We start from the raw sequence: 27868 nt of genomic DNA, 5'->3' as shown, positions 1-27868 counted from the left end.
CAACCACCCAGCCCCATGTGGCTGGCACCTGGTCCTGACTCCTCCTGGATGCGATTCCTCCCCCCAGGCCAGCCCACCCGCTCCCTCTGATCCCACCCCCGCTCGGGGCCAGGGAGGAGGGAGCGGCTGGGCCCGCCCCTGCCCAGCCGGGAGGCGAGCGGCTGGCTAGGCGCCGCGTTCCCCCAGCGCAGCTCCGTGCGCTCCGAGTCCCTTGCGCTGGGCACTGGCCGGGCCGGGTCATGTTCTCCGGCTTCTACACCGCGCTGGCGGGGCTGCTGCTCCTGCCGCTGCTGCTGCGCCTCGCCTGCCCCTACTTCTTCGGCGACCTGCGCTTCTTCCTCACGGTGGCCTGGATGTCGCACCGGGTGCGCAGCGACTCGGCGCGGACGCCGCCGCGCACCATCCTGGAGGTGTTCACGCAGCGGGCGCGCCGGACACCCCGCAAGCCCCTGGTGCTCTTCAGGGAGGAGGTGCACACCTACGGGCAGGTGGACAAGCGGAGCAGCCAGGTGGCCCGGGCGCTGCGCGAGCACGCCGGGCTGCAGCAAGGGGACTGCCTGGCCCTCTGCCTGGGCAACGAGCCTGCCTACCTCTGGATCTGGCTGGGCTTGGCCAAGCTGGGCTGCGCCATGGCCTGCCTCAACTGCAACATCAGGGCCAAGTCCCTGCTGCACTGCTTCCAGTGCAGCGGAGCCAAGGTGCTGCTGGCAGCCCCAGGTGAGACCCGCCAGCGGGCAGGCAGGCAGGCTGCTCAGCCCGGAGCTGCTCAGGGTGGGGGGATAGGGAAAGTGGCTGCCCCCGGCTGCCCATCCACGTGGGCCCACACCTGCTGCCTGGGCTTCTGCTGCTCATCGACATCTGCTCAGGGGGAGAGCTCACCTGCCCTGCAGCCCTCTGAGGCAGGAAAGTGGGACACGCCCCGGGACTGGGGATGGGGGTAGCCCAGAATATGAGAGTTCCCCAGGGGTGGGGATGGGGGTAGCCTGGAATCTGAGACAGTCCACACATTGTTGGGGGTAGCCCGGAATGTGGGCCAGTCCCCCTGGGACCCAGAATGTGGGATAGTCCCCAGGGGATGAGGATGGCCTGGAATATGGGACAGTCCCCAGGAGATGAAGGTAGCCTGGAGTGTGGGACAGTCCCTCTGGGGACAGGGGTAGCCCAGGATGTGGGACAGTCCCCAGGGGGTGGGGAGCGGGTTGAGGAGGAGGGTTCTTCCTTTAACATGTATAATAACCTCTGCTACAACTTCATTGTCAAGACTTCACCTCTCCAGTGTCAGTAATTTGGAACAAATAAACAGTGAGGAAACTGCAGCTTGGTGCAGGACAGAGGTAACTGGGTCAAAAGTCAGTGAACATAGTAAATGGAGTCTTATTGTAAGGTCTTTCGGATGCTCTGTCTCAACTCAACTCCCACAGCTTTGGTGAGGCATGGCAAGGGAGATGCCTTGCCCAGAATTTTTTCCCCCAGGGAGGGAGGCGGGGTTCTCCCCATATTTAGCCCGTGCAGAAGAGCAAGATGCAGTCTGTAAGGCCCTAGTCCTACCAATGCACATGATTAGCTTTGCACATGAGTAGCCCTATCAGCATCGAGTTTGGGGCCTTAAACCTTAATCCTGAAATTGACTGTGTCTAGGTGGTCCCCTGTGCCTTCATTGAGCCCCACTGACTTAATGGGGCTCCAGGTGGGCAAAGGAGGATCAGCCCAGATGAAATAGGTTGTAGGATCTGTGCCATAGTGCTGAAGGTTTTTGTCAAAGAGCCAGGCAGTCAAAGATGTAGCATTTAAACATCCAGGTGCTTTTTGGGGTAAGCAGAGGATGCATCAAGTCAGGTGTAAGAATGTAACATACCTTCTGTAAGTAACTACATGGGGAACAAATATTTAATAATGGGCTCTTCACTCTAGCAGAGAAAGGCATAACACACCACCCAAGAGCTGGAAGTTGAAGCTAGACAAATTCAGACTGAAAATAAGGTGTAAGTTTTTGATGGTGAGAGTAATAAATCATTGGAACAATTTACAAAGGGTGGATTCTCTGTAACTGACCATTTTAAAATCAAGATTGGATATTTTTCTGAAAGATCTGCTCTAGGAATTATTTTGGGGAAGTTCTATGGCCTGTGTGAAACAGGAGGTCAGAATAGATGACCACAATGGTCCCTTCTGGCCTTAGAATCTATGAATGGATGAATGTTCCCAAATGATTTGCAATATATTTTCATTTCCAATTTATATAGTAAGGGGAAATATCCAGAAAGAGAGAGAGAGATACTTAGGTATCAGGTGTTTTATATATCTATATATAAAGATAGAGTATCTGCATTAATATTTGCAGGGTCAAGGCCATTTCTATGCAGATGTTTAAATGCTCCTAAATTTTATTAACTCAAAACAAATCTTTCCAAGCCTAACACAGGAACTATACCTCAGTGAGAATGAATTCCATGCTACATTTGAACTTTCAAAATTAATCAATTTATCTGCTTATCAGCATGGAAAAAAACTAGTGTTTAGGACAGGAAAATGTACTTTTCCAAAAAGTATTCAGCTCTGGGAAAAGACCAAACCAAGGAGGTTTCAGCCCAAAATGAGATTTTTTTTTAAGCTGAGTGGTTGAAAATAATGGCTTATTAATGACATAATTTCCCCAATCTTAGCTGTAGTAGTCACTACTAGCAGCTGTTAAAATAATATAAGGAGAGGACAAAAAAAAAAAAAGAAAAAAAAAGATTTCCCCTCTGTTAAACATTTACTTTGTCACCCCGATCTGAGTTTCGACCTTTACTCTGCATTTCTGTGCTATCCTTGGTCAAAGGTAAATCTCTTCTGATCACAGCTATATCATGATCACAACTGTATCATGATCACAACTGATATTTACTTGCATGGATATTTTGAATAGGTTTCTGCAAAGGAATATGCTGATTCAATTATAAACAGGAGTAGAGTGTATTGTATTTACGTCTGTTTGGTGCCAGACCATGGCTCATTAGATCTACATGTGGAGAAAGGGGGGTCAGGTGCCTCTGCAGAACATTCCACTCCCTGCCACCCAACCCAATTCTCCATGCAGTCCAGGGTCTGTGTAGAAGGAGGGGGTGGAGTGAGAGTGGGCAGGAACAGGAGGGGCAGGCCACCTGAATGCACATCATTCTCCCTTCCAGTCCTGCAGAAGATGTCCAAAAATGTTAATACAGCCTGAAGCCATATTAACCATTTTTAGTTCCCCTGCCTGAACCCTAGAGGAGGCTACGGAGGGTCGGGGGGATCCTTGGCAGTACAGCACCAATGGGTTATGTTGGCAAGGAGCCAGGGGTGTTGGTGGGAGCCAGAGTAGCAACAGTGGTCTGGGGTCTCCACACAGATGGCCTGCAAGCTTCCAGCTTTGGGGGTAGCTTTTCTGGGAGGGGAAACTGCAAACTGCAAACTTTTACAGTCTGAGCCTTGCCTTGGTATATTTATAAATACCATTGCCAAGAACATCGACAGGCAACTACCCTAGAAATATTGGTTCCAATAATAGCAATACCAGTCGCTAAATTCAAAGTGAATGGCAGAGCTGTTTGTTTTGGGATACAGCAGGTTGGGTTGCTGAATCCAACAATAGGTTGCATATTAGGAACAGTTCCGACTCTTTTGATGGCATTTCCACACAAGAAAAATGCACACAGCCAGCTCTTGCAGCATTTCAAGACTTGGGGAAGGGATTGATATAAATTAAAGGACTGGATTCTTGCACACGCCATTTTTTAGATATTCATGTAATTTGCAAGAGTCCTTTCATTTGAGTGAAGAGAAAAGTCCCTGGGATATTGAGTCAGGCTCCTACAGCGAATACTGGCTCTTTTATATCAGCACTACATAAACCAGCTACCTCTTACAAGTAATCTCTCACTTTTGGTTTTAGTGACATAAAAGTTAAAGCGCTACGTAAGTTAACTGTAGACATTAAATTGGACAGCGTGTCAGGGTTTTGTTCAGACATAAAAAAAAATATTTCATGCTATAAAACATACTACAAATGTGGGGCCAGATTCTCAGCTGGTGTAAGTCAATGTAGCTCCATAGAAATCAGCACAGCTTCTTCCCCCCGATCCTGGTGCTGGCTTTACACTCAGCACTGATTAGGGCAGCCCTCAAGACAGCCACTGAAGTCAATGGATCTATGACAGATTATGCCAGCTGAGAATCTGGTTTGTGTCTCTCTACACATCAGCAAATTTGATAGCGTGTGCCTGGGGCCAAATTTTCCTCCCCTTGCTCTCATAAAACTCCAGTTGATTTGACTTCAGTGGGAGCGTTTATGTGAGTAAATCAACCCCAATGTGTCCCTGGATGTGAATGTTCCCTGGCTTGATTTGTGTGTGAGTTTTACAGTTTGATTCCCATAAATTATTCTTTCTACAACATGAGTCTGTGATTCCTTCTCCACCCTGCTTCAAGCTGTTTTGAGAATGGAAACCTGAAGCAGTAGCTGTTTGAATGAAATTGGTGATGAGGGTCCATGTTAAATTATCTGAACGTGCTAGTTCAAAGGGGAATTGTCACACCTGTGATTTGAAAGGTCTTTTTGTTTGCTTTGCAGCATGCTTGTCAGATTCCACCCAACATTATGAAAATGTAGACTCTCTTTTCTGTTTTCACGCGTATAGCCATTCGCTGTTTAAAGGAGGACTTTGAGTTGCAAGAAACCAGCCAAGACGCTGGTGACTATACCAGCCAAAGCAGATAATCTTATTTTTCTAATAGAGCAAGTGAGCAAGTAAGCGTCGTGTTGTACATGAAGAGAGCCTGTGCATTGTCATTTCTCACACTGAACCCTTTTTATTGTAAATGTCTACTTTTTTTTTCTTTGGCATCCAGGCTCACTGTGGATGAAATTCACCTTTGTACAAAGGATGGGTGGGACGTAAGTGGTACATAGGCTGGTGTGGGAACTCTGCACAGGAGTGTATTTCCCTCGAAGGGGGAAATTCACCACCCTTCAGTGTCCATTTTGTCCATCCCCTAGCTAGCACAAAGTGGCCACAAAGAGGCTATAAGACTCCCTAGGGAACACCCTCAGCATGAGTCCTATTCAGCAGACACAGAGCTGGCTGGGCCAGCTATATATTCCTCCCCCAGCCCAGGGATCATGTTCCTGGTGGCTGCAGGCAGGAGGAAGTGTGTCTAGGGCATTCCTACTCCCTGGTTCTTGCAAGGCCCATACCTCTCAAAGGTGAGCTAACCTGTACTGATGATGGAGTCAGCCCCAGGATCAGGGACGCACAAAGTGCTTTTCCGCAGGCCTGGTCTACACCTAAAATTGAGACTGCCCAAGTTACGTTTGTCAGGGCTGTGAAAAATGTCATGCCCTGTGCACCGTCATTAGGTTGACCTAACCCTCACTGGAGTAGCGGCTCTCAGGCAGGTGGATTATCTACATCAAGGGAAAACCAACTTCTGTTGATGTAGAAAGCTTCTATACTACAGCACCATGCAGCACAGCTGCGGCAGTGTAGCTGTCCCTGTAGCCACTGTAGAGTAGCCACGGCCTCACTCCTTTCATTAGACGCTGAACCGACATAGGCATGACGCACTCCTGAGTCCAGTTAAATTCAAAATCTCCCAAGGCAAAACTTGGGACACAAATTTGGCCATGCAAAATTTTCTTAGAATTATTTTCTATTTTCTTTGCTCCATAAGAATTCAAAGCAGCTGTTGAAGAAATATTGCCAGCCCTGAAAGAAGAAAACGTCAGAGTCTTCTACCTAAGCAGAACATCCGACACAAAAGGGGTTGACAGCTTCATTGACAAATTGGAAGTGGTTTCAGATGAGCCTATTCCACACTCTTGGAGATCAAATGTCACTTCTAAAACTCCTGCCATGTATATTTATACCTCTGGGACTACAGGTAATGTAAATGGGGTTAGCTGAGAAACATCCCAGCGACGGAGGGGAAGAAATGATTAGAGTGAGATTTTAATTTTCCTTTTTTCTGCTTAGCAATTCTTACAAGCCATCTTCAAAATCCCATTTCTGTCTGAAAATATTTCACCTGCTACTGTTACAAGGAAACCCAAGAGTTCTGGAAATGAAAGAGATTAGAGACAAATGTTTTTTTCCTTTTCTTTGGGCACTGGAAAACACTTTGTGTACCGTCAGGTTCCCTTGTGTGTGTGGATCATCTAACACATCAATGGGGGGGAGAAGAACATTTGGAAAAAAAATAGACAGATGTGACTGTCCAATCTCCAAAATCGGCCGAGGGGGAGAGGGGGGACTCAGAGATCGGTACAGCCCTAGAGGCTATTTTTAACCACTTTTTGGTTTCATTGACTAGATCACAAGGTGATGAGGCCCATTAACTATCGCAAGCACTTTTGGAAGTAAACGTCTTCCGAGGTGTATGTGAATCAAATTGTATCTTAAATGAATCAAACTGTACCATATTTTACTATAGTTGACTCTATGCTTTCTTTCCCATACAGTGCCACTCCCCCATCAGCGTGACCTACTCTGGCATTCCTGTATATTTTGCATCCTGGTGCTACCATGCCCCATTGATTAGCATTGTCCCCCACAAGTTTCTGTGATACCTATCATATCAAAATCTTCACTCGATAGCAGGCCTTCAGGTTAAGCCATCTTAGTATTTGGACTTCTAGCAATTGTATACAAACACTTATAAAACTTGTCAATATTTAGTTGTATACCTTCACGTGCTGTAAATAAACAGGACTCTTTTTCATTTGACTCCTTTGTTTCTATCTGTACTTTATCAACTTCTAGCCTCTGATAGTTATGAGGGTTTAGAGTAGGGGGTGGCAGCCTTTCAGAAGTGGGGTACCGCATCTTCATTTATTCACTCTAATTTAAGGTTTCGCGTGCCAGTCATACATTTTAACGTTTTTAGAAGGTCTCTTTCTAAACGTCTTTAATATAGAACTAAACTATTGTTGTATGTAAAGTAAATAAGATTTTTAAAATGTTTAAGAAGCTTCATTTAAAATTAAATTAAAATGCAGATCCCCCCAGACTGGTGGCCAGGACCCGGGCAGTGTGAAGGCCACTGAAAATCAGCTCGCGTGCCGCCTTTGGCACGCATGCCATAGGTTGCCTACCCCTGATTGAGTATCCCCTTCAATAACTCCTCCGCTAAGGGATGTCCCTGTCCAAACCACCTTGGTCATTAGGTGTACCAATCATATGAAAGATCACACCTTTTCTATTGTCTTTACACAGGTCTTCCAAAGGCTGCAGTGATTACCCACGAACGCATGCTGTTAGGTTGTAATTTGTTCATTGCAAGTGGCGTGACCTCTGAGGACATTGTGTATAATGCCCTGCCACTGTATCACAGTGCTGCCCTCCTGGTTGGAGTTCATGGATGCATCATGCAAGGTACAGTAATACACTCATTACAGTGTGAATGAGTTACTGTGCATATGGGAAGAAACAGCAAAATTCATACCCGGAGCCAGCTCTCCAGCCCTACATGGCAGTGTCACAGTTTTAGGGTTAACTGCACCTTTGACTCCACTCCTGGTCTCCTTTGAAGGCACCCACTTAGAAGCTTCAGTCTTCTTAGCCCTCACCACTTTTGGATGGAGACCTGCATCATCCTCCCTCCAGACTGGGGGTTTACACTTGCAGTCCTTCCGCACTTCATTGAGATTTCCCCAGAATGACCAGGATCCAGCCTCTGTGGTTAACCTTTCTCCAGGGGCTACAAGCGTGTATATTAGTTACCGACCAGCCCTCACAAAGCAAAATATACTTGTTAGGGCAAAAGCATTACAGGGAAAGCATAAAAAATAATAAAAATTCCTATCCACAGGCCAAAAGCTAGTCTTATGTGGCCTTTGTAAGCCAAAGTCTTTCCAACCCTTCTGCAAGGGCTGGGTCCCCCGCTGGACAGAAGGTCTTGTCTGTTTGCTGTATCAAAAAGAAAGCCCTTCAGACTCAGTCTTTTTATGCCAAAAGCGCTTTTCTTTGTCTGCTGGTCTCTGGAACGCTCAGTTTGAAACAGTACAGGCAAACCTCCCTAGAGGTAGTACCTCTCTGCAGGTGTTTACAGCCTGAGTGAGTTGCTATAATTGTAATCACACACACACATCCTGTTTTTAGTTCCTGGAAGAGCACTGGCAACCCTCCCGCCTGGAGTTGCATACAGTCTCTGGCCCACAGTGAGACAGAAACCACCAATCAACTTCATACAATGTGATTCCCCGCCCCTCACAAACATACTGCATCCACCTGCAGTGTCTGTCACAGGCAGCTCCTCCTGTGCAGCACAACCACCGGGGTTACATGGTGCAGAGTGCCACAAAGTTCATCCGCTATGAATACTCCCATACTTTCTGATGGACAGCATTCAAGGATACAGCTACTTCCTGGCCATGGATTGTACCTGACTTTATTTTAGGAAAGGGTCACACACTTTTAACATGAAGTTATATAATCTGTCATCCTGCAAATTTCCTGTACTCATCACTGAAACTACTAAGCAAATTGTACCATTTTCTCAAAATCTATTTATTATAGCCCAATTCTATTATTTCCCCCTTCTTCTTCTTTGTGTAGGTGCAACCTTAGCTCTACGCTCCAAATTTTCAGCCAGCCAGTTTTGGGTTGACTGCAGGAAATACAACGTAACAGTCATCCAGTATATTGGGGAGGTGCTTCGGTATTTATGCAACATGCCAAAGGTAATTTCTTCTATGCACCAGAGTTTTTTGAAAACTGATTATAAGTATTGTCTGGATTACCTGTGTAATACTTCTAATATTTTCATGGACTATAATGAGCCTTAGATGTTCCACAGATTAACCCAGGGGCCAGATTCTCTGTTCCACCAAGTTCATTTTCCACTGTCTAATGGTACATCAGCATGGGGGATGGGGGCAGGGGAAGAACCCCCTGGCAGTGAAACTAAGGCTACGTCTACACTAGCACTTTTGTCAAGATAACGTACGTCGCTCAGGGATATGAAAAAAACACCGGTCTGAGCGACATAAATTACACCGACAGATGCGCCGGTGTGGACAGCACTGTCGGAGGGAGACACTCTCCCGCTACCGCCGCTCGTTGGAGTTGGTGTAAGTGTGTCAATGGGAGTGTTGACATGGAGCAACTACACGAGCATTGGTACAGCTGTGCCACTGTAAGCTTGCTAGTGTAGACATGGTGTTAGAGTCCAGGTTAGCTCACTTGGGCTTGTGCTATAGGACTAAAAATAGCAGTGTAGACATTCGGGAGCAGACTGGAGCCCAGGCTCTGAAACCTGGCGAAGGGGGTGGATCTCAAAGCCTGAGCTCCAGCCCAAGCGGGAATGTCTACCCTGATGTTTTTAGCCCTGTAGCGTAAGCTCAAGTCATTTGACCCAGGCTCTGAGACTCACTGCCCTGGTGGTTTTTCTTTGCAGTGTAGACATACTGAGTGTGCAGAGATTGCAACTGGGGAATTCCTCCAGCATTAAGACGGCTTATTCCTGTGCAATAAGCCTCCCCCCAGCATAGGAGGAAGAAGGGAGGGGCATTGGGAAGGGGAAAGAAGAGTACGGGGCACGTTGGAGCAAAGCCGTAGTTTCTTTGTTAAAAGCTGTTGCCTAGTTTCAGAATCAAGTCCCAGTTAATGAATCTGTGTTCTTGGAGGTCCTAGCCAAAGAATTCCCATTACTGATAATGCAATATATTTATTTTATTTTAATATTGAGAGGCGAAGAAACCCCTTATGTGAATATCTGCTTATATGGACCGACTCATTTTCCCATTGCCTACTTTACTGCTCACACTTTACAATGTATTCTCCCATTAGTGCAAAGGACATATGAATCTGTTTTGACATTAGCAAGTATGTAACATGCTCTCCATATTGTGAAGACTCAATTTATAAAACAAAAAGTATTAAAGTGAAAAGCAGATGGGCCTTGGTTTAATATTTTACCCATCCACATTTTCAATATTTTTTAAATTATTTTCTTAAAATAATGACTATTTAGGTGTAATATATTATTTTACATCTTTTTAGATAGCTCTTTCCACCCGAGGAACTAAAAGCACTTTGCACAGAATTTTACAGATACAGAATCAGGACAAGATCCTTGACCCAAGGAGTTTCCAGTTTAATTTAGATTAACATGAAATGTCTTTCAAACTAAGCACCAGTGACTTAAAGTGGGCATTTCTTTTGCACAGTCTTGACAAAGAGTACTAGAATATGAACACGTCATAACTAGGCTCTCAGCTTCATATGCCATAACAATGAACAGAGAAAGTGCACACCTGCTATAATCTAGCTAGCTGCAGACCAAACACGAAAGGTCCCATGGGGAAATCAAGGAGCTGGTCATTTAACATTTGGACGTGGCTAGAATCAGTTTTCAGCAGGCAAGAGGCAGGAGGATGTGAGCCTGCCCCACTCCACTTCAGTAGAACCCATGGAGCTGGAGCAACAGATACAAGCTGAGCTAGAGAAAAAGTATACTCTGAATCTATTTCTGCAGGCAGTAAACTTGCCAGAATGTGCGCCTAACATCCAGCCGCCCAGCCATTCATAAATAGTCATGACCATTCTGTCAGGATTTGTTAACACAATAAATACTTAAAACCACTGCAAGGATCCTCCTCCCCAAGAACTCCTGATTGAGCTAGCATTGGTTCTGAGAGTTATCTATTTTAGTGAACAAGTGGCTAACTCTTCCCCACTCCATGCCTTCATATGTTTTATGTACAAGTTACTTCTCTGGTTGCAACATGGGGTTTGCTCTTAACGTAAATAGGTTCGTTTATAGTTGCTCGTAGTTCATGGTATTTTATCCTTTGGCAATCATGCCCCATTTAATCATAGACTACAAAGGAATCACAAGCCATACTGAGTTTAACCAAGGTCTCAAGGACTCGGACAGCTGGTGGCAGCTTTGCCGCCTGATTACAGGTCAGTTGCGAATGCCTAGAGGGGCGAAGGTCCTCAGTAATGTTAGCAGCACAGGGAAAAACAGCTGAACCGCTAACTGACATGTTAATGAAAGTACTGGGAGTCTTGCAGAAACTGAGAAACTTGCAAGGCTGACATTGAAGCCAAGGAAAAGAATTATACTCATGAAAATGATAGGGCAGTGTAACTGAGTGGCGTTTCGTGGGGGAAGCAGGCTTTCCCATGGGCGTTCCTCAGTAATAGTCACAGTTTATATATGAAGATCAGGCTTTAAAAGAAAACCGACACACAGCTTTGTTTTAATTATTTAACACAGGATTTATCATCGCCCCAAGCACATAGGATTCTGCAACTTTGGAGACAGCATTTCCATACAAGCAGGGCCTACAGGCTTCTCTAATATGTGGTGCTGCGGCCCATAGGTACACCATGTTAAGTGGATGAGCCTCTCCCAGAAAGCTGCAATTAAGACCTTAGAGAGAGCATGCAACAGCCTGACTTGGCAGAAGCTCTTATTTGTACTGCGCTAGTGCCGAGAGGTCCCGGTCTCATTGCACTAGGCACTGTACAAACGTAAAGTGATTGTCCCTGCCTCGGAGAGCTGGCAGCCTAAGTAAGTTATACCTGGCTGTAAATTACCCTCTGCCTTAATTTGCACCCTCCCATGGATTCTCCATCACTGGAAATTTTAAAATCAAGATTGGATATTTTTTGAGAAGATTTGATCTGGGAATTATTTTGGGGAAGGTCTGTGGTCTGTATTATACAGGAGGTCTGACTAGATTATCACAATGGTCCCTTCTGGCCTTGGACTCCATAGCCAACAAATGGAAAAGAATGAATGAGATAGAGCGACTTCAGGACCCTGAAAGAGGAAGGACAGACTGCTGGTCTGGAGCTAACCAACAAACTGTCCCCAGTGAAACATTTCAAAATGGAAACACGTTTGGTCTCAAAGCCCTACAAGTCCCCAATCAAGCAGTATAAGAAAAAACCTCCCAGGACACACGACCATATTGCGCAGGCCTCTATAACACGCAAGTTACTGTCAACCCAGAAAGACTTTGGAATAACTGAACTCTACCATACAGGATCAGGGCACAAGTGTGCAGAACTTCAGCAGACAGTCTGGGTTGTTTTATATGCTACTTGACTCTGCTCAGACATTTTAATGGCAAATCTTTCAGTAAATCAAAGAGGAAAATCAATCAGAACTACTGATTTGGATTATTGAACTGACCTTCCAAGGCTGGACCAAGTGTGTAGAAAAGTAACAATAACCCAGAAGCTACATAACTGAAGTCCAGAACAGTATCATGTGCTGGAATAATCAAAACATAAAAGCAAACTATAATTAGAGTATTTGCATATTCAAAACTTGCAGCCTCATTTCCATGGCAGTTTCTTGTCCTTTTTGTTGTGAACATCTAACAATGTAAATGGATCCAAACTGCTGTCTCATTGGTCTAGATTCCTCCCTGGAGTAACTCTCTTGTCTTTAATGGGCTTGCCCCAGGGAGAGATTTGGCTCATTGTCTCTGTAACTAGACAGACAGACAGCAGCATAGACAGCAGCATGAACTTAGACGCCTGATTACGAACATTTAAATGACAAGAAATTGCTCAACCATTTCACTGCTGGCAGTTGAGTGAGAAACATTCAGCTAATGCAACATTTCCCAAACTTCTGAAAGTTGAAGCTTCAGGAAAATAAAACTAATTGTGGTCACCTTCACCCTCTCCATGCTAGCAGGGCAGCCTAGGGAAACTGGCAGTAACACTGTCACGGTTCTACATACTTCCCTTCCCCGCCTGGCTAGCCCTGCACACACTATACTTTGAGATGCATTGAGCTAATGTATCCATCCAGTCCAGCTGGACATTCCTGTTTCTGGCTGATGTCCCACTGGAGTTAGGGTTCTTGAGAAAATGCAAACATTCTATCAAGCAGAATTTCATTTGCTCAGATCACTGAGATGCCAGCTGCTGCCAGGGAAAAATTAGGATTGAAGTGTAGGTATAACAGGGTAGCTGTCCCCTTAAATGAAATGGAGTCCAGCTCTCCTGTTCCACTCCAGGGGCACCCTAGTTTGGTGTAATGAGGAGGGTGGGGCTGCCTCTTGGAGTTATAAATGAGAGACAGCCCAAAGGCTAGAGAGAGTCCAGAACCCAGTCCTGAGAGAGGGAGAGTTCGTAACCCACGGGAGAGAGAGAGACAGAGTGCGCTCAGAAGAAGAGCTGAGCTGGGTTGAGAGCATCAGGGAGGGGATACCCGGGAAGAAGGGAGTGATAAAGAGTTCCCTCATGAGGAATAAAGCAAGAGCAGGCTGGTGAAAGCAGAAGGCAGGAAGGCAAACTTCCCCAGGCCAGAGAGGTATGGCTAGAGAGGGCTGAAGGCTGAGAACAGCAGACAGAAATGCCTGTTGGCTCTCTGAGCTGTAAAGCTGAAGCCAGAGGGCCAGAGAGGGCTGAGGGGTGAGCCTGCTTATATCTCCAGGCAAGAGCTGGAACCATACCTTCAGGGCGGAGAAGCACCCCAGCTAGAGGGGCTGGGGTGGGGCAAAGTGAGAGATGCTGAGGTGTGGTGAGAAAAGACAGATCTGTACCTGAAAGGTGTGGTGTGGTGTGGGGAGAGATGTCAGAGCTGTAGATGGTGTGTTGATGGCATGTTGGGACTTGAAATGTGAATGTACTGTGTGGACTGTGCTGGAGAAATCTGAATTGTGGCTGTGGGACCTTTTGTAATAAACTAACCCTGCAAAAGGCTATTTATACTCTGAAAACTTATGTGGAGTTATGGGGGACTCCGGAAGAAGGGGGGAAATGAGATATGTGCACTGGACACCAGAAGAGGGAAATCGAGACAGAGGGCCACTTTCTGGAACACCATAAGGCCACGAGGGGGTGCCATGGAGGCAGCCATCCTGTGATAGTGAGTTTACAATAGAATTTGGGCCAGTAGCAACAGTGAAAGCAGTCCAGGTTAATAAGCCAACATGTATTTTTAAAAAAACCTCTCCCATTGGGCCTTGAAATGCTATTGGGTATTAAGTTACACAACTTAAGTTACAGCAAATTCTCCTCAGAAATTAGAAATAGAAATTAGAAGATCTGGAAGAGCAATGTCCCCAGATTTTGTCAAAATTCCCAGCGTACTACAGCTCCCGTCCATTGTTTCCAAAAGCCCATTAGAATTGCTTGTGTATTATAGACTATACGTACAACCAAATTCGGTTCTCTTTTATTGCTGGGATGTAAGTAAATAAATAAGAACAATTCGTGTAAGCAACCAGATGAACTATCACCCTTTTCTTTGTCATCTCCATATTTGCTGTGTGAAGAGCACATGTATGGCAGCATATTAAAAAATGAGAAGAAAATATTCTCATTTTAACAGGCTCAGTTCTGCAGTCCTCACACAGGCTAATGTATTGCCTAGGTAAAGACTTCAGTGCCGAGACAGCTTTTTTTTTCCCCCTTGAATGTCATTTTGAAGTGTAGGGAATTTGAAAATCTGTCCATTTTTACCTCCTAAATCGTTGACGGCACTAAGGGTGGAATTCAACCCATGCAGAGGGTCACTACAAGTCTTGTGCACAAAACAGGCGTAAGTGGAACATAAAGCGGGGCATAGGTTTCATGCTGAGCCGCTGCAGGTGGTGAATTTCACCCTCAGGAGCCAGCCCTGCCCCCTGATTTTGCCACTGACTTCAGCTGAAGACAGATATTCAGCCTGATGCTGCTCCAACATTCCTTCTCCTGTCTCCAATATTAGACAATGTAAGTATCAGGCCATCTATCCATCTCATAACTGCACATGTAGCTGTAAAGATGTGTACACCTGTTATACTTCAAAATGTGCTTTATATTTGCAGACTGATGTCTTCTTTAAACTTGTTCATTTTTCTCAACCTAATCATTAACCTATGTCTGTTGGGTTTTCATGTCTAGAAAGACAGCGATGGTGATCACAGAGTAAGGATTGCCATAGGCAATGGGTTAAGGGCTGATGTTTGGAGGGAATTCGTCAGAAGATTTGGAGACATCCGTATATTGGAGTTCTATGCTGCAACCGAGGGAAATGTTGGGTTTTTTAACTACACTGGAAAAGTCGGTGCCGTGGGGAGAGTAAACTACTTCCATAAGGTAAGCAAAATAACATCAGTGCTGGCATTCTGTCCTTCAGGGGTGAAGTTCAACTCATTGCCAAGGGCTCACATGGGCCCTCCACATCACTTAAGCCTTAAGAGGCAAATGCATAGCCCAGTGCTCAGCTGAACCTTGGGCAGATATACCCAGGGAAGGGTTCCTTGCACTCCCCAACTTTAGTTTATGCCTGTCCCATGCTAGACTGATGTCACCCTAACTGCTGCCATCTCACTAAGAGTATGTCTACATTGCAGTAAAACACCTGTGGCTGGCCTGGGTCAGCTGACTTGGGCTTGCAGGGCTCAGGCTGCAGGACTATAAAATTGCAGTGTAAGTGCTTGGGCTCGGGCTGGAGCCTGGGCTCTTGGACCCCACGAGCGGGGAGAGGTCCCAGAGGCTGGACTCTAGCCTGAGCCTGAATCCAAATATCTTCACTGCAGTTTTATAGCCCCACAGCCTGAGCCCTGGAAGCCCAAGTCAGCTGACCTGGGCCAGTGACAGGTGTTTTATTGCAATGGGAGCCCCATACAGCTGCCAGATTTTCAGACAAAAGAGCATTTGGACACTGAACATACGTCAGAAATATTATGAAGTTAGCACCTTTTAAAGCAATACTTCAATACGTAGAATATATTGAAAATTCAATTCAGATATTCACGTGTATGTATATTTTGTAAATTTTCACTAGAAAATTATACGCTATGAGCTGATTAGATACGACGTAGAGAAAGATGAACCAGTCCGAGATGAAAATGGATATTGCATAAGAGTTCCCAAAGGTACCAATGTTTACTCCTTAAAAGAATAAATCACAAAGAAATTTAATTCTTTAAAATCACAAATTAACCTTTCTATGCCCATTTTAATGGGAAAGGCCATTTAGGACAGTTGTTGGGTAATCTCTAGTTTTTAAACACAAACAAGAAAATTTGTTGCTACGGGAATGAGATCTGGTATGCAGCTTTAAGGAAAGACAAGGGATAATGCCAGATCAAATAAATATTACATGTTGTTTTAATAATTCTATCTGCCTTCAGTATGTTTGCAGTCTCTTTTAGTTGAGGGTGCTTTTACCTTTGAGCTAATATAATCTTTTCATAGTATGGACCTTGGCCTTCAACTTGAGCCATCTTGTTTTTGTCTGATAAATTTACTTAACCTGCCACCAAAAGAAGCATTTTCAAAATTATTATATAGTAAAATCGGTGCCCCTGTAGATTAAACTTTCATTGGTTTTAATGGAAAATGCAACTATGAAAGTGGGGCAACTACTTTGATACTTTACATGTGTTAGGCATTTTCACATGGAGGATGACTTTATAACTGGAATGTACAATTCTGAGTTCAAACTGAACGCTCCATACAGCTGTTGATTTCACATACAGGATTCAGGCAATTATATTTTTTTCAGCTCCATCTCCCTGTCGGTCCTTTCCAATCTCACACATGGAGCTGCTCAAAAATTCAGTGCTGAGGCCAGATTCTCCTTTCATTTACACTAACGCAACTCCACTGAAGTCAGCAGAATTGCACTGATCTATCTGAGAGTGGGATTTGGCCTCTGGACTACAAAAATGCCAGATACATATTTGTGTGAGGGAGGAATGTGAGAAGGCTGGGAGGTGGAGCAGAAATGCATGCTCCCACTGTACGTATGGGGGCAGTTCCTTCACCAGTGTAAATTGGCATATGCCACGGAAGTCAATGGGGCAATGACAATTTACACTAGCTGAGGACCTGCCTCATGGTGTGTCTCCTTCTCCCCCCTCCAACCACAACACCGTATCGCGGACTGGCAGGAAGGAGAGAGTGCACATGCCTGGTATTGTGTGTAAATGTTCACATCACGGGAGGTTGGGGTTTTAGCCGTTGAGTTGGGGGGGGGGGGTCTGGCATTTGGTTATGAACGATTATAAGGTGCTATAGAAACAAACTCCTTATCCATAAAATGGATAAACATGAAATCTCCACCAAATCCCAAGCCAGAGGGCAGGATAGAGAAGGCTGCCAAGTGTGCAGCTGCAATTTATTTTGTACACAGTATGGGTAACATTCGCCCCAGAGCACAGCACCCGCACAAGGCCCTATCTTCCTGCTGATTGTGGGTGAATTTCACCTTGCATATCGACATAGGTACAATACCACCTCCTTCCAAACGTCACACTCCCACCCCTCAGCACAAGTCACTCCATAACTATAGCTTCTCCTGGTCTAGAGAGCAACGTACTGTAGCTGTGGATGCGCTAAGCAGTTTTTTTAATGCATTCTGCATTCACAGTGCGTGGGCTGAGTCCTTATATGCATTCTCCCCTCACAACTGGTTCTTTGTGCTGCTTGTGGGATGGCTGAGAGGTGAACAATCCCTGAAGCACCCAGTACAGCATGGAAGTAACCTGGCTTGTAGGGAAGTGGAGTACAAGTGGCCCGCTTCAGAGGATGCTCATGGAGTAATCCTGCTTATCCCCAGGTGGGATCAAGCCCTATGTAGGCTGAGATTTTCAAAGCTGCCTAGGGAATCTAGACACCCAGTTTCAATGAATTTTAATGGAAATTGGGCATCCAAAGTCTTAAGAGGCTTTGCATATCTCAGCCTAAATCTTCAATGACTCTGTGCTCCTGTACGCTAGCGTACAGAGTGGTAGTATCATAAAACTTGTAATATCCTCTCTATTTGTGAGAGCCCATGGTATTGAAAGGATGAGCCTGAGCCGAGCCCTTAACCTAGAGTTATATGGCTAATTTTAAGGGCAGATGATTATGAAAGAAGCCTAAAATGATTCTATGACATCTACAAACATCATCACTACTATTATATCATTTAAAATCATGTATATAGTGTCATTACATGGTGGTTTGCAAACACATGACAAGACATTTTTTTCCCTTCATAGGTGAAGCGGGGCTGTTGATCTGCAAAATCACACAATTTTCTCCTTTTAGTGGCTATGCAGGAGCAAAAAGCCAGACAGAGAAGAAAAAACTAACAAACGTCTTCCAGAAAGGGGATTTATATTTTAATAGTGGTGACCTTTTAATGGTTGACCAGGACAATTTCATCTACTTTCATGACAGAGTCGGAGATACATTCCGGTTAGTTTATTAAGATACTTAAGACTGAAGAAAATGTTAATTCAGTCTCAGTTCCTTCTGACTCCTTGTCCAGCATCTCTCAATGATTGATGAAGAGCACTCACTTGTCTCACTTCAAGGTGAGAAAAATGAGGACCCTACATCACTTACTTCCTTTTCCTGAAGCTCAAATGAGGATTCCAGACACTGCCTGAATTATCTGTTGCATCTTTCTCAAAAACCTGCCTCCAGAAAGGGAGATTAGATGCAAGCTGCTAATTGGCAAGATTGCCAAAAGGTTTTCTGAGCTACATAGTAGCTTCTTTAAGGAAAACTGGTTCTCTGCCTTCCTAAAATTTGTTTAGGGAGTCTCTACCAACAACAAGCTTAATGAGTTCTAAGTGCCTTCACCATCTAGAAAGGACATGGGTCCAGCTCACAGATTGTAGCTGGAGCTTCCCCAACATGTCCAGCAATTTGGAACTGAAGCCTTCAACAGGCCCTGTTGTGTCAACATGGAGGCAGACAGCTCCTTTTGGATTCAAGAGATTTCATCCTCAAAGTAACATAAAAATCTCAACAGTGAGCCTCATGTCTACTATCAGGTAGGGGCAGCTCAGCTTGACCATGCTGTTCACCACCAGCACCAGGAATGGTTCTATAGCATGATACCACCCAGGTGCCATGGTGGAGGTAAAATATCTTTCCTTCACCACCTGCATAACCACAGCAGAAGACTTCAAAATATCTGTATGTTTCAATCTGTTGGACTCAGCCTGGGACTCCCCTCTCTCGCTGTAAGCCACCAAGACCCAAAATAATAGAGCTAGGGAGAGGGTGTTTAGGGCCCACAATATTGACAGTTGAGAAAACAAAATCAGAAGGCGATACACTGGGTTACCGGTAGAACAAGAGTCCTTCCTTGAACTCTCTGGAACCTTACAGGTTCCACGTACCCCAACAGGTAGGGCATTAAAACAGGTCCCTCATGCCAATAGGAATGTGCACCCTGATCCCAAAGTGAAAGTGCAATGGTAAGCCTATGACAAAGTTGTTGTTGATCAGAAATGATGAAACCTGCTCACTACTGTATGTTTTCCAGATGGAAAGGGGAAAACGTGGCTACTACTGAAGTTGCAGATATTTTTGGATTGATCGACTTTGTCCAAGAAGTTAATGTGTATGGAGTGCCTGTGCCAGGTATAAATGAATCATTTGAAAATCTGGTAATGCAAGATCTTTTTATACACAGAATACCATAATTTCATCACGTACTAAGTGAACTGTACAAAAAGGCTCTCTCTTTTGGCTTCTCTATTCTTCGTGTGCTGCATCTGGAAAACTCAGTCATTTAAGTGTGTACAATGTTTATTAGCTGCAGAGCCTTAGCAAAATCTTCCTTTTTAGTCTAGTATTGGGCAAGGGATGTTAAGAGGAAAGTAGGAGCGGATTTGAGATTTAGAAACCACATTAGAAGATAACTAGCCATTATGTTTTATAGCAGGGATTGGCACATGGCCTGCCAGGGTAAGCTCTCTGGCAGGCCGAGCTTGTTTGTTTACCTGCTGCGTCTGCAGGTTCGGTCGATCACGGTTCGCCGCTCTAGGCCAATGTGGGCTGCGGGAAGTGGCGCAGGCCGCAGCATGTTCTGGCTGCCGCTTCCTGTACTACCCATTGGCCTGGAGTGGCAAACTGCGGCAAGTGGGAGCCACAATCAGCCGAACCTGCAGACGCAGCGAGTAAACAAACCGGCCCAGCCCGCCAGCAGGCTTACCCTGGTGGGCCACGTGCCAAAGGTTGCCGATCCTTGTTTTATAGCTATCAGATTTGCACTTACTGTAGAATGAGAGAGGGAAAATACTGTGGAGAGAGATTTTGGGGAAAAGGAAGAAGAAAGTAGTTTGGGAAATTGGGTTTCCTCCCACCTCTCTTCAATGAGCTGAATCCCCAAAAGCAGTTCTAATCACATGTACAGTCTCTTTTGTACCACATGCACAATTTTCTACTCCCCAGATAATTGGGTGGTCCTCAGAACATTAAATAAAGTCCCTCACCCCCATTTAATCTGTATCATGGCAATTATCATTATGTAATTTGAAGAGCACTGACATAGGGTCAGATTATCAGGTGTGGCAGATTAACCTTAGTTGACCCAAGGGGTCAGAGTATGTAGCGTTACATCACCTTTCTGTCTCCTTTATCTTGGAGCTGCCAGGGGCCCAAATGTCCCCCTGAGCAACTTAGAGCAGCCCCAAGGCTATTCTAATTTGTTCCTGTGGCTGACAGATCCCAAGAGCCACTCCACAGACCAGGATCATTGGAGCACACTGCATTCCATCAAATGCCCCCTATGCCTCAGAGGGTGAAGAGTGGCTGAGGATCTGGCCCAGCGTGCTTGCCACTGTACAGGGCACAGATGAAGATGCTGTCCCTACCCATATGGGTTTGTAATCTAATAACTGAGTAGAATAGAAACTTTTCAGATACCTGATTTGCACACCTCTCCCCGTATGTCAGGTCTTGTTGCAAAAGGCTTATGATGGCAGATCCCAGCATGATCCATGTTGGGGGATCACAATGAAACTTTGGGCGACCCTAAAGCAAACAAAGAGAAGGTCAGTTTAGAATCAGTTACATGGTGAATGTTCTCTAACTTGTCTTACATTTACTACTTGCAGTTTTTGTGCTTCTGCAAAGGGGTGGGGGTAGCCTTAGGCTTGGGTCCATATTTGCTTTTGGTGATATATAAAGAAAGATATATAAAAAGGTTTTTCAGAAAGAGCTTTTTTTCCTGCTTTGAAATTCAGGCCCTATCTAGCCTAGAATACGTTATGATGTGTGTAGCTTCAATGGCTAATTAATGCTTTGGAATTAGGAAGTCTTTGTTAAAGATGTCACACCCCCATCTATTTCTTGAAAGTGTGAGAACTCCCAATACAGTCTCTGACACATCCAGTAATTCCTCTGGCCAAAACAGGGCTCACCATAGTGGACATTCCTGATGTTTCCAAGATTAAAAACAAAAACAACAGCAAAACCCCTTAGCCCAACCACCACTGTTTCAGGCCATCTGTGTTTATCCAAAAGAAACCATAAAAGGACAAAGAACCAAGATTTCTTTGCATATCACCATTAACAACTAAAGCAAAATTAGGGTTTATCTCTTTAAATCATTACCTTTGTTTGCACCTGCTTTTGAGATAGAGATAAACACACAATTGCCATGGGAGAGATTGCACAAGCCAGGTAACCATGTGAATAGTCCAGAGTTCCTTAGCCTCTTCTCAGATTACATTGTAGGAGATGAGGGAAGTATAGCCTAACTCCCACTGGACTTGTAAAACCAGCTAGAAGAGGTGTTCATATCCAATTACTGACTGGCCTCACAGGAAAGCAATAATAATTGTTCAAAACAGTTCTCTTCTTACCACAGCATTATACAGTTGTTGATTTTTTGCACGTAAGCTTGTTTTTATATGGTACAAATAATATTTCTATTTCAGTCTCTTAATGCACCTGGAGTTAACCACACAAAATAAAATACACAAGTTCAGGGAAGAGATAACTAATCCAGTGTGTTCGGATGCAAAAATATAAAGCTCCAAACCAGATCTTTCACTAACACTAGAAAACAAATCTGAATGCCAGGTGGCTTCTTTGAGCAGGTGATCTGGAAAGAGGAAGAGAAACATGCTTATGATGGTGGCTATAGGGGAACTATATGCCCATTGCTCTCAATAAACTCCCATCTTTTTCTTTTGCTCTGCACTGCCTTTAGCTGCCACTTTCCCTTTTTATCTGCATAGTGGGACCTCTGCACAGCACTATGTCAAGCATTAACATGACTGCCGGCTGCAATGCCTTTTGTGGGGATATTAGCTCTGTCTTCATGTGGCTCCATTTGTTTGTGGAAATGTCTTTTTCCTTATTACAGTGCTGCAAAGCCACTACAGAAAACCATATCATAGGTGTGTGCTCGGTGGTGGTGGTGGTATTTATGGGACTGTAGTATTGCGAGGGCTGGCATGTGTTTGTGTTTCTGGGTGATAGAAATACCATGAAAAGACCAGCTCCTTATGCAGTTTTGTCCCCTGCCTCCAATCAATATCTCAGGCAAGAAAACACCAAGAATGTAACAGATAAATGCAAAGTAATGCAAATTGGAAAACATAACCCTAACTATACATATACAATGATGGGGTCTAAATTAGCTGTTACCACTCAAGGAAGAGATCTTGGAGTCATTGTGGACAGTTCTCTGAAAACATCCATTCAATGTGCAGCGACAGTTAAAAAAGCGAACAGAATGTTGGGAGTCATCAAGAAAGGGAGAGATAATAAGACATAAAATATCATATTGCCTCTCTATAAATCCATGGTATGCCCACACCTTGAATACTGCGTGCAGATGTGGTTGCCCCATCTCAAAAAAGATACATTGGAATTGGAAAAGATTCAGAAAATGGCAACAAAAATGATTAGGGGTATAGAACAGCTTCCGTATGAGGAGAGAGTAATAAAACTGGGACTTTTCAGCTTGGAAGAGAGGTGACTAAGGGGGTATATGATAGAGGTCTATAAAATCATGAGTGCTGTGGAGAAAGTAAATAAGGAAGTGTTATTTACTCCTTTTCATAATACAAGAACAAGGGGCCACCAAATGAAATTAATAGGTAGCAGGTTTAAAACAAACACAAGAAAGTATTTTTTCCACACAACGCGCTGTCAACCTCTGGAACTCCTTGCCAGAGAGTGTTGTGAAGACCAATACTATAACAGGGTTCAAAAGGGAGCTAGATAGATTCATGGAAGATAGGTCCATCAATGGCTATTAGCCAGGATGGGCAGGAATGGTGTCCCTAGCCTCTGTTTGCCAGAAGCTGGGATTGGGTGACAGGGCATGGATCATTTGATGATAACCTGTCTGTTCATTCCCTTTGGGGCACCTGCCATTGGCCCGTCAGAGGACAGGATACTGGGCTTGATGAACCTTTGGTCTGACCCAGAATAGCCGTTCTTATACAAATACCCAGTTGTTTGGATTCCTGCAGAACTCAAATGCACAGCCCTGTTGGATGGTGATGAATGAGGAGAGACTGGATTTTATTCCTCTCCATCCTCACCCTCAGATGGATGAGTTTGAGCAAAAATCCAGAAGGAATGTCCAGAATTACAGTATTTCTTGTTGACAGCCGCTAGACACCAGATAGTCCCATGCTCTTTTGTCTCTTTTTCATTTGTGGATTAGCTTGCTATTTATCAGCAGCTTGCAGAACTGAATCATGTTTAAAGTGACACTTTGCTTAAATTTTATCTTACAAAGTAATTAATGAATTATGGGCCATATTTACCCTTGGTTACCCTGGTGTAAATCTAGACATTGATTTACACTGGTGTAGCAGATAGCAGAATAGGGTCCTAAATTCATTTTTAAACAATAAGGCCAAGATTTTAGAGTGTTTGGCGCTCTTGGTTGACACCAGACTTTGAAAAGGTCTCAGCTCCCACTTTGGGATCCAATAGAAGGCAGATTTTCAAAAACATTCATCACCCAGCAGTTCCCATTGTGATGCTTATGGTCAGACTGTCAAAGGAACTCAGTACCTGACGTGCTGAATTATTTTAAAAATCTGGACACATGTTTTGGTGCTTAAATGGGAATTGAATTCTCTTGACAAAGGCTGGCTCTAAATACCTATTAACAACAAAATAGGATTTGAGGGAAAGATTCAGCTGTGGAAAAAATAGGTTAGTATGAAATCCAAAAAGAATCAGGTGTGAAACCAGTGTAACTCTCACACAATTTGGCCTAAACTCTACAGTATAATGTAAACACGGACTTTTGTGGTAGTTGCAGGTGTCAGGACCTGCCAGAGTTTGGCCTACTGTAAGCAGTGCATGAGAAAATCAGGTCTAGCAGGTTCTCTATTCTTTTAGGGATTAAAATTAATTCCATAATGCCACTGTTTGAAAATCCATTTAGTCACAAAATGACTGTAGGAATTTATTTAAAAATATTAGGTCTGATGTTCTCCTATTGAAACCATTCTGTCCCCTCCTTCCCTGTCCTAGTTGTTAAAGTATTTGCTGTATATTAAATATCCTGAGTGATTCTTTTGAAGGGCTAGGGAGGAGGCTATTGAAGGGTTGCAGAGAAGAAAGGCGAGGAAGTCCCAGCTCCTGACTGTATCTGAACAGAACTCTTGCTGGATGGGGGCAGAAAAACACTGGAGATTTGTGGATCTGTAACAGTTCCACTTTAAAATACATTGTGTACATTCCTGAACCATTTATGCCAGAAATACCAGACCTGATGACCATAATGGCCATATTGGGTCAGACCATTCGTCCATCTAGCCCAGTATCCTGTCTTCAGACAATGACCAATGCCAGGTGCCCCAGAGGGAAAGAACAGAACAGTCAATCATCAAGTGAGCCAACCCCTGTTGCCCATTCCCAACTTCTGGCAAACAGAGGATGGATGGATTTAAATGAGACCTGCTCCATGCTCAGTTGCGTGGTCCTTTTTTTCAGCAATTTACAGTAGAGTTCATATTTCTGCTCCTTAGGGATCAAATTCACCCCTGTGCATAAAACCCATGTGAAGCTCTCTGCACAACTTAACCCCAGTGTTAAAAGTCAAGTTCTGAGATTTCACTCAGTCCCAGCCGAGTGCAATTTCTGCCTAAGGGTTAAAGTGGTGTGGGGGATCCTGCACAGGGTTGGGTTTTACCTAGGGTGACCAGATGTCCCGTTTTTAAAGGTAGAGTCCTGTTTTGGGGGACTTTTTCTTGTATAGGCGCCTGTTACCCCCCACCTCCTGTCCCTTTTTCCCCACAGTTGCTATCTGGTCACTCTAGTTTTATCTCAGTCCTATAAATGTATTGTTCCCATCATTAGAGATCTTTAAATAATGAAATCGCTGAGAAACACAAGTGTTGGCATTTATACAACAGGACTTTAGATATCAACCATTATTTTTGCCTATAACTGTTCCTCTAGGTCATGAAGGCAGAATAGGAATGGCATCCATTCGACTAAAGGAGGGCTGTGAATTTAATGGGGAGCAGATATACAGACACGTTGTAGACTACCTGCCGAATTATGCAAGACCTCGCTTTGTAAGGATTCAGGTAAGGCAGCCTTACTACATGTCTCCTGCCTCACTGCACAAAACAGGGCACTAGTCTGTCTTCTCCCTTGTTTCCATGAGGATTGCAGTTACTTATAATTATGCTGGCAGCACTCTAGGGTCCTCTTTCTTCCCTCGCTTACACTTGTTTTACACCACGGAGAGAGGAGAATCAGGCCCATGATGTTTCCATTCTGCCTGGAACCAGAAAGCTGGGTGAGCCTATGAAAATGCAGGATGCCTGTCATGTGTCTGAATGTATCATGCATGTCCCTATGAACTAGAAAGATCTCTCGGTGGAAATATACAGACTTCCTCTTACATACCCTTAACACAGCGAAGGGAGCCAAGTTTCAAACTTAAGCTGTGCTGGTAGGCAAACTGCTCTTGCAGACATAGGGCTCCACCCACCTGGAGCACTCTGCAGGCTAGGGGCCCTGCCACTTCTAGATTTCAATACACTGATGAACAAACAACCTCAGCCCTCCTTGTCTATATTATTCATGTTGAAATATAATGTTTAAGCTAAACTGAGGAAGCCAATCCTGAGGGCAATTTGATTGTATGTATCTATTTATTACAAATAAAAGAATTTTCCTCTCAAGAAGACCATGTACTTACTGGGATGGTTCATCAGAAGAAACACAGAGATATTAACATCCCAAACTATTTAATCCAGCCTCTGTCTTTGGGTAGCTACGCAAATAATCACATGAGACAAACTATACTGTGCTTTGCCATCCACAACACAACCCCCGGAGACTTACGTAACCTCCTGTAGAGATTTCCCTCTCCTTCCTTTTCTGAGCAAAATCCTGCCCTTTTCACACCCCACTTCTCTTAAACTCAGAACAGGGTCCAACTGGTCCTAATTGCACCAGGCCTCATTGGGAAGCCAGCGGATTTGTTTTAGCTTCCCCGCTCTCCAGGAAGGATTCCCTTGGAGCCAACCTTTTGTTGGCTTCACTCTGGTTCCTGGAGGCCACTTTGTGCTGCAGCCCAGATGGTTAAGATCTTGGGCTGGGGGATGTTATGGCTGCAAGGCACCCTTTGTGGTCTGAAAGAAGCTATAGACCCCATCATACCATTTGTTTAATAGACATTAGTAAGGCCCTGATTCAGCAAAGCATTTAAGCACATGCTTAAATTTAAGGCTTAACTTTAAGCACATGCATAAGTGCTTTGCTAGATCAGGCCCTGAAGCAATTGTCTCTCATTATGTTACAAATGGAACATGCATGAGTATGCTCATAGGAGTCTCGTTGCTGAAGGCCATAGAGATCTGTTCAGGATGCGGGGCAGTGCAGAAGGCCTTATGTGGCATTTGGCTGCTGTGGCCCCAAGCATTTCCAAGGTCCAGAACCAGGATTATGTCCCACATGCTGAAACCTGCAGAAATAATTCTTGGGTAAATTTAGATACTTATACATTTTGTTAGCTTGTCTCTGACTCCTAGCTATGAGGCTACAGAGCTGCATCAAATCTGAGTCCCACATCTCAAATATATTAATTGTCTACACCACTGGAGATAGGATTTACATTTTTCTTCATGTTTCAGAGGGGTAGCCGTTTTAGTCTGTACTAACAAATTTGTTAGTCTCTAAGGTGCCACAAGTCCTCCTCATTCATTCATGTAGCTATTGCACTTGGAGAAAATGCAAGACAGTTTTCTTCTGAATGGTTTGACTTTTCCAGCTTTAAAGATAGTACCCACTGTTAGTTGCTTGTCAATGTTAGAGAATCCTTTTTGCTTTTTCTAGGATGCTATTGAGATCACAGCAACTTTTAAACACCGTAAAGTGCAATTAATGGAGGAGGGCTTCAACCCAGCAGTCATCAGGGATGGCCTGTATTTCCTGGATGACAAAGAAAAGACGTACGTGCCGATGACGCAGGACATTTATAATGCTATAAATAACAATAGCCTAAAACTGTAAGTGTGTCCAAAAAAATCACTGTTCTAGAATATTCAGTTTTCAAAACACATTATTGAGTCCAAAAAGCCATTTTGGTGAGTTGATCAATGTTATCAAGTGCCTGTATCCAAAATTCTGTGTGATGGAGATGTTTTAATAGTGACAGGAGCTACATAAAACTACTGTTCTTTCTCCCTGTGGTCTGTGTGTTAACCTTCACACTTCCCAGCTTCACTCAGGACACACAACAACTCTGCCTCCACTTACCTCTCAGCCTGGCTGCTCCTTCCTCTTCCCCTCTCGAACCCAGCACTGTTCACTCCCATCACCATATTGCTCCCTGCCTCCACTGGTTCTTCTGTGCCTTTCTCACACTGGCCCTTGTGCCTGGAACAGCCTCCATGACCCAGCGGCACCATCATTCCTGTTCTTGTGCGTAATCTTGTGCTCAAAGGCTTTTCTGAGTTAGGGCCTCAAAATGGGACAGGAGAGAAAATTCAGAATTAGCAAGGCACATACACAGCTTATTAGGCAAATCACAATCAACTTGTGCTCTGACTTGTGTTATTATGTATGTAGATTGTAAGCTCTTTTGGAGCGGGGACCTGTCTTCGATTGTCATATACTGTCGTGAATGACTCTGTGGTGCTGTATAAATAATAAATCAGAATGCTGTA

The 27868-nt window shown here is 44.4% G+C and overlaps 1 protein-coding gene across 1 annotated transcript; it reads left to right on the top strand.

Moving 5' to 3' along the window:
• The first annotated feature begins 150 nt into the window (after positions 1 to 150).
• SLC27A2 (solute carrier family 27 member 2) lies at positions 151 to 27868 on the top strand. The gene is made up of 10 exons (XM_084640747.1): positions 151 to 717; positions 5692 to 5901; positions 7233 to 7391; positions 8574 to 8698; positions 14877 to 15071; positions 15763 to 15853; positions 17966 to 18164; positions 19246 to 19343; positions 25146 to 25276; positions 27036 to 27868. The coding sequence occupies exons 1-10, from the start codon at positions 240 to 242 to the stop codon at positions 27210 to 27212; spliced, it is 1863 nt and encodes a 620-aa protein (XP_084496873.1). The 5' UTR covers positions 151 to 239; the 3' UTR covers positions 27213 to 27868.

This window comes from Lepidochelys olivacea (assembly GCF_965140295.1).
Source record: "Lepidochelys olivacea isolate rLepOli2 genome assembly, chromosome: 10".
NCBI classification, from domain to species: Eukaryota; Metazoa; Chordata; order Testudines; family Cheloniidae; genus Lepidochelys; species Lepidochelys olivacea.
The sequence above is the reverse complement of the archived record's forward strand: the minus strand, read 5'-3'. Positions and strand labels throughout refer to the sequence as shown.